This window comes from Mastomys coucha, unplaced genomic scaffold, assembly GCF_008632895.1.
Source record: "Mastomys coucha isolate ucsf_1 unplaced genomic scaffold, UCSF_Mcou_1 pScaffold2, whole genome shotgun sequence".
Taxonomy (NCBI): Eukaryota; Metazoa; Chordata; class Mammalia; order Rodentia; family Muridae; genus Mastomys; species Mastomys coucha.
In genome coordinates this window covers 21,232,435-21,240,009 of record NW_022196902.1, presented here as the reverse complement: position 1 = coordinate 21,240,009, position 7,575 = coordinate 21,232,435, and the positions used below count along the sequence as shown (strand labels likewise).

The 7,575-nt window shown below is 38.8% G+C and overlaps 1 protein-coding gene across 15 annotated transcripts in view; it reads right to left on the bottom strand.

The window, feature by feature from the left end:
* Nucleotides 1–628: 628 nt before the first annotated feature.
* Nucleotides 629–7,575, bottom strand: part of Ptprk (protein tyrosine phosphatase receptor type K) — a 547,270-nt gene continuing 540,323 nt past the window's right edge. For 13 of the 15 annotated variants that reach the window (XM_031380660.1, XM_031380676.1, XM_031380659.1 and 10 more), the window contains 3 exons: nt 6,402–6,565; nt 5,553–5,688; nt 629–2,102 (listed from right to left, as the gene is read on the bottom strand). In XM_031380660.1, coding sequence (XP_031236520.1) covers nt 2,049–2,102; nt 5,553–5,688; nt 6,402–6,565 — 354 coding nt within the window. In that variant the 3' untranslated portion in view covers nt 629–2,048. The remainder of the gene's footprint in view (nt 2,103–5,552; nt 5,689–6,401; nt 6,566–7,575) is intronic. The other 2 variants (XM_031380671.1, XM_031380669.1) reach the window with 2 other exon arrangements.

The following is a 7,575-nucleotide window of genomic DNA, read 5'->3' as shown; positions in this document are numbered from 1 at the left end:
GTGGTGTTGGGTCTATGTGGAGCTTTCACGAATTTGTCAATCTGTTTCTTCTTAGCTACCTTGACTTAGGGTTCTCTCTCTTTCACATGTTTCTGTTTGCCTTTCTACTTTCCTCCAATGAGAAGAAATAGCATTGCTCTAGGACAGAACTCTCTCTGTTTCCAAGCCATCCTGAGATGAGCCACTGCACCACCCTGAACACAGTCCTAGAGTCCCTGACACAGACCTGGACCAAGGAGGCCAAGGGACTATGGACTAAAACCTTCATGGTGAGAGCTAAAATAAATTCTTGCTCTGTTAAAGCTGTTTTTCGTAGATATTTGGCAGAAAGCAACTAATACAAATTATGACAAGATAGAGAATAAAAGAAAAAATAATGATTAATAATAATAAAAACAAAAACAATAATAATAATAGACACTAAACCCTTAGCTATTTCTCCCTTTGTTGACCTGGACTATGTACATACAGTTTAGGGAACAAAAATATAACATACTACAGCCTGGATGTAAATCATGCTTTCAGTAGGATTTTTATGACATACTCATATTGAGTCATAGATAGGTTATTTAGTTGAGAACAAAGACATGAAAATTTAGAAGAGAAAATGATGTGCAATCAATAAATGTTATAATTATAAAAACTTTATTTCCCTCTTACTTTCATGAAATCTTCATAAGCACCATGTCATAGACGGCCATGTAGGAAGAGGACACCAGAATGCTTCTGTTAACAACAAACCGCACGCTGATAAGGGTGTGATGGTACAGTTATGTGGAGCACGGGAATGGGACCACACATCTATTTGCACTGTCTATTGTAGAAACCCAAAGCTTGTGCTTGGAGACATCAAAAAGAACACTGTGCTGCCGTGGCAGTTTACACTTTACTAAAACTTGACCCTGCAAGCAGCAATGTTGTTATCGGGTGATCCTGAACAGTGCCAGGCCATAGGCAGAGAATAACTCTTTTAAAGTTTAAACAATGCTTAAAGGTAATATTCAACATTGGGCAAGCTACCTGCAATGTCTTCTGCTGTGCGGATTTCTCCTATGCAACCATCAAGCCATCATTTACCTAATGAAACTGTGGAAAAACTACATTTTCAGCAAAACATTTTAATTTGGTCCTCTATTCAAAGACAATTGCCAAGATATTTTACATAAATTTAATTCACAGATATGTATACAAGGGAAAAACTACAGAAAACATTGTTTCCTGGTTTATGAATAAAAAGTTTACCCTTTACTTACACTAAACATACAAAAATTAATCTACAAAAAATTGTTTACTATTGATTTTAGCTAAAGAAAACTCTTCTAAAACAACAAAAACAACAAAAACAACAACAACAACAAAAATGATTGTGTGGTGGTAGTATTTTATCCATCAAAAAAGTAACCAATAAATATAATGTGCTTCTTCCATATAGACATATGTACACTTTAGTCTTTGGCTTATGTTATTTTCTAAAAAGAACTTTAAATGATCCAGCCATCATTGAACATTAAAAGAAAATAAGCCAGTTATATATATATACATATATATATAAGTATATATATGTATGTATATATATATATATATATGTAATTCTGATACACTTGGAACATATAAAAATTAAATTTACTATGACTTTGCACAGCTTGTTTCCTTCCCTGTTCTTAAGGTCCTACAGCTTTTATTTTAAAAAGAGAGGGAAATGCCACTTACAAAGTGCATGCAATGTGTGGTAGCTGCTCTACAGAAAGCAGGAGAGAAAAGGCTGTGTGGTCACTGGACAGACTCGGATCACTTCTCATCGGAATCTGCATCTGATTAAAGATAATTTCAGTGGCAAGAAATGTGGATGCTCTCATACAGTCACAGAAACTGATCAAGTCCTTTTTATTAAGATACACAACTTTATAAGAAAAATACGCTTGGCTCTCCAATGTAAAAGCCTCCCACCCCCCACATTAAAATCTCTCGGTGCGTAACCGGTACAACAGCTGCTGGCTCAACCGATGCACGGATTGCTGCTTGGATGCTCCGCAAATAGTCTCAGCAAACTATGAGGACTCCAGGTACTCTAACGCCACGTCATAGCAAAAACGATACTGCTCCTGCAGCGTATCAGAACAGAAAGGATGAAAGGAGTTAGGAAAAGGCTAATGGTGAATAATAACATCTGTGTGAGCTTTTGACACCCAATTTAGATTATTTAAGAGTCACAAATTACTTATTTTGCATGTAACAGGAACATCTGGCCATATATATTTTATACTCAAATCTAATGATCCCTTCTTAAGAAAAAGGAGCAACAGTAAAAAGATGTTTTATCTTTGCCCTACATTTTCTATCACTTAATATAGTGCCAAGGATTTTTATGTAATTAAAATAATTAAGAATGTTTCCCAGCTTACAAAAAGGTAAAGAACCAGAGTGTGGTGGAGCACACCTTAATCCCAGAAATCAGGACAGGCAGGTCTCTGAATTGGAGGCCAATCTGGTCTACAGAGTGAGTTCTAGAACAAACAGCTATACAGAGAAACCCTGTCTTGGGGTAGGGTGGCAAAGAGCCAGAAAAAAAGCTGTCATTAGAAGCAGGCTTTAACCATCACCTTGGTTAACTTCAGCACTTTTTAGTACATGATTGAAATAGTAATCATTTCAGAATAAATAAAACTTTGGAGTTCTCAAGATGATTTTCTGTTTTACATTTTGTATGTTACACATTCTGAGTCCATTTACATCACACAAAAATCTACCACATGGTTTATTTGGATTATTCGTTAGAATATTTCAATATCTTTCTCTTTTATATTGTTGCTGGGATATACCCGTGCTTTCCTCCACATTCCAAATGATCTCTTTAGATAAAAGGGAGAGAGAGAGAGAGAGCAGAAAGATAAGACAGAGAGAGAGAGACAAAGACGCACCCCCTGTATGCTATCTTTTGCAATTTCATGTTCTTTATTTTCCCATAGTTCATATTCTTTCAGAGTACCATTTCAATCAATTTTTTAAAAAAATTAAGAATTAAAAAAAAAAAAAACCTTCAAGCTTATTTATGCCTAAATTGAGTCCTGAGGCCCCTTCTTCTTTTTTTTTTTTAAACTTATATTTATTCATTTAAATGTCTGAGTCTTTTTTCTAAAGTTTCATTCATTTATTTATTTCTTATATGTGAGTACACTATTGCTATCACACCAGCAACACACCAGAAGAGGGCATCAGATCCTATTACAGATGGTTGTGAGCTACCATGTGGTTTCTGGGAATTGAACTCAGGACCTCTGGAAGAACAGTCAGTGCTCTTAACCACTGAGCCATCTCTCCAGCCCCATAAATCTTTTTTTTTTTTTTTTTTTGAGACAAGGTTTCTCTGTATAGCCCTGGCTGTCCTGGAGCTTACTTTGTAGACCAGGCTGGCCTCGAACTCAGAAATCCACCTGCCTCTGCCTCCCAAGTGCTGGGATTAAAGGCATGTGCCACCACCGCTTGGCCCTGAGGCCTCTTCTTAATTAAGACAACTTGCTTGATAATGCAACATTTGAGTTAAAATAACACTTCTTTTGAGTCTAGCCACCTAATCCACTATCAAGAAGTTTAAAAACTCCAGAGACTGTTATAAATGATGACTTCTATTACATAATTCATTGGATAGTTCTCAATCCAGTCCAAGTAGGGTAAAATCCAGGCAGGCTAAACTAGAACAGAACGTAAAATGAATATTAAAATACCAGGGTCTCTGACAATAAGCACAGGCAACAAGAGTTTCTAAGAGGTGAGTACTGCTTTTCACCCTGACTACCAAAGTAAATATGCTCTACCTTAGCTCCCTGTGAGAAGTGCACCCAAAGAACCAAAAAAAGGCTTGCGGCCAGCCCGGGCCTCTCAATTTTGTTTAAATCATCTGAGACTCAGGCCAAATCATAGTAAACTTTATTAATCATTGATGTTGATTAAGCAGTATACTTTGCCAATTCTGTCAAGATTTGTGGGACATGAATAAAAAGGAAAACAGTAGTAACTCATATGAAGGTTCTAGAAAAAATGTTCAATTATAGACTTAGAAGTTAAAGAAAAGGTGGTACATCAAAGACAAAGTTAGAGACAGTTGTTACTTCTGAAGGCAGGAGTAATCTCCATGTGACTTGAAATGTTTCAGGCAGAGTATATTTTACAGGTTATACATCTTGAAACCAGAGAGTCATAACTACCTACTGTCCATTCTGTATGTAAAAATTCCCAAATCAATACTCTTTGTCCCTCTCAACTGCCTGCATCTCAGAGTGTGACATTGTCTGATCCCAGCTGGATTTCCCCCAAGAGCACTTGAAAAAGGCAGAAGTTAGCTGCCACTTGCCAGAGGGAAGCAGCATAAACCCAAGTCTTTAGATGTTTGTCTCAGGAAACAATGCACTTCCTGTGTGAACAACCCCAAGCAGGAAGTGGTGAAAACACACCAAGAGGTTACTGAATTGCACTCTCTCTCTCTCTCTCTCTCTCCCTTTCTCTCTCTCTCTCTCTCTCTCTCTCTCTCTCTCTCTCCCTCTCCCTCTCCCTCTCCCTCTCCCTCTCCCTCTCCCCCCATCTCCCTCTCCCCCTCCCTTTCCTTCTTCCCCTCACCCTTCCTCCTTTCCTCTCCCCCCTCTCTCATCATCTTGATAAATTAGGGTAAGCAACAATGATAAAGCTTTTCTCCCTTTCTTTTCTCTGAGTGCTACAGCTGCTCTTCCTTCCCTCGATCTCTTTGTACTTACATGTAACCCCAAGTAAAGCATATGGCAGAGGCGGTAACTTTTTGACTTGGTACACAGCTCCATTCAGATGAAGCCTTGCTCACGTATCCCCATTGGTACTTATTGTAGAGGCTTTGTGAGCATAGGAGAACTCATGTCACATTATATGCACTGTACTCTAAGGTTGATAAAAGCTGAAAACTGACAGCAAGGACAGACTGACAATTTACATTTGGATTAGATTGGGAAGGGTTATGGATAATGTCTGCTATAAACTTCGGTTGCTCTTTCAAAACCACTGGGTGTCAGGTCTGTTTGTATAGGTCAGTAGTAGAATGTCCCACCTAGCATGCTTTAGAACCTGGGTTCCATACCTAGCAATACCCCCCCCCACACACACACACACAGGCAACAAAACAAAGTAAGTGAACAAACAGAAGATAGGTGCATAAGATTCTAGGGTAACCTATGAGCATACTTTGCTATTTACCTCAATATGCTTCAACAAGCAAAAAGGGAGACTACACTTTAGTGAGATTTATTTTCCTAGAACTTTTTACAGCACAGCACAAATTCACTGATAATAAGTAGGACAAATTTCATTTCTCAAATTAAATGAGACCATTTTCTTCACCCAATAGGTCATGTGATAAGAAATGCATTTATATGAGCAAAGCTAGACTAGCTACACTCTACCTATTAGTCACAAAGTCCCAGCAAGTTTCATTTGTGCATCTGACTGATTTTCTTTATGTATGTGAAGCCCAACCAGTAAGTAGGTGCATGACTAAGTCGTCACTGAGACTGTCCCAAGATTCTGTGACTCACCGGGGCTTCCACCATATTTGGTTTGCTGTTCCTCAGGGTCTTTACTGCATGGAAAACATCCACCACATTTTGCCGCTTCACCATCTCCACAACAATGCCTACTGCACAGAACATGCCACTGCGCCCACCGCCATTCCTGAAAGCAAAGTTTTGTTTAGCACCTTTGGGGGAAATCACATGTCACACTCCACAATCCAGCACACTGGGAAAGGACACTTATCTTTAAAATTTCTCCCATTTCTTTGGATTCTCCTTTGCATTTTTGTGTGAAGGGCAGAGAGGAAGAGACTAGAGGATAAATTTAGCTCAGGAGCTTAAGAGCAGGAATATGTGACAGACATAATTTGTTGTAATGTAGAGATGTTGAGATCCTAACTGTTTGCTTGAAACAGAAGCTGTCCAGACAAGTACTTCTAAGAGTTAAAGCATGAAACAACCACATAATTTTTATTTTGTGGATGTTTTGCCTGCTTGTTGTCTGTATACCTAGTGGATACACTGCCCACGGAGGTCAGATGAGCATCAGATCTCCTGGAACTAGAGTCAAGAGAGGGTTGTGAGCCACCAGTTAGGTCCTGGCTATCAAACTCAGATCCTGTAGAAAAGTAGCCATCTCTTTAGCCACAATAAGTGTATTAGATTTAATAGTTAGAAAACAAAACTAAAATTAGTAGTAAAATATTCATTTTTGAGACTAGAGTTCTATTTTGAAATAAGATCTATTGTAGGTCTGTCTGCCAGGATTTGAGGAACACCTTTTAAACATACACAAAGCAAAGGCTAGCAAGGAAATGAGCTCTGAGGCTTCCTGCACAACAAAGCCATGATGCCCTGCCTGGCCTTACTCACAAGCAGTGGATGATTGTCCTGCCTTCCCCTTCTTCACATTCCTCTTGCCATTTTTCCACCTGCAGTATCAGTTTCAAAAACGAGCGTTTGGAGCCAGGCACTTCTCGATGCGAAGCCCAGCCTAGGTACTGGAACTGTTGTACCATCAGATAGCCCTCCTGTGGCTGTAGAGAAAACCAGCATTTTATGAATATCAGGATGAGAACCTTTAATGAATGGTAAAACACATGCACTTTTTATACTACAAAGGGAACTTATGCAGGACCAAGTCTAGTAATTCTGGTGCCTTTTTAGAAACATGCAGAGGAATGAGAGCAAGAACCCACAGCTTGTACTTTTTTACTCGGCTGTGATGGCTTATGTTGATTGTCAACTTGATAGCCTCTAAAGTCAACTTGGAGACAAATATCTGGGCATACTTGTGAAGCAGGTTGATCTACCTTTCCTTCCATCTATTCTTACTGCGGGCATCATGATTTTGCTGAAGTTCAAAAGTAATCTTGTCATTCATAGACCTAATGGCTTCTTAATGATTAGTCTACCATGATCTAAAACCCCTTTCATTATCAGGTTAGTTTCCACTGTCACACCTCTTTTCCCTCTAACACACCATTGAGGTTGGAGACACTGGTCTCTCTTAAGCTCATGTACCTCTTTTCTTCTTGCCTTGGGGACTTTGAAGAGGATGACCCGTTTGTTAGGAGAACTTCTTACTATCGTGGCCTTTTTGCTATCAAGTAGAATAGCTAATTTAACCCCAGTTTGCCTGCAGACTTTCCTGTGATGTCAGTGTTCTTGGAAAGCTCTCTGTCTCTGGCTATCTCACACTCAAATAACAGATACTAATTCTTCAAATTTTTGCTTAAATACCTTTATTGTACAGGAATCATTTCTGATCCCTTATGTGTGATCATCCAGTTAAACAATTTATATTCTGTGCTTCTCTTCTGACACATGTGCATCATGTCAGTGAAAAGATTCTGTGCTTGTCTTCTGACACATGTGCATCATGTCAGTGAATAGATTCTATGCTTGTCTTCTGACACATGTACATCATGTCAGTAAATAGATTCTGTGCTTCTCTTCTGACACATATGCATCATATCAGTGAATAGATTCTGTGCTTGTCTTCTGACACATGTGCATCATGTCAGTGAAAAGATTCTGTGCTTGT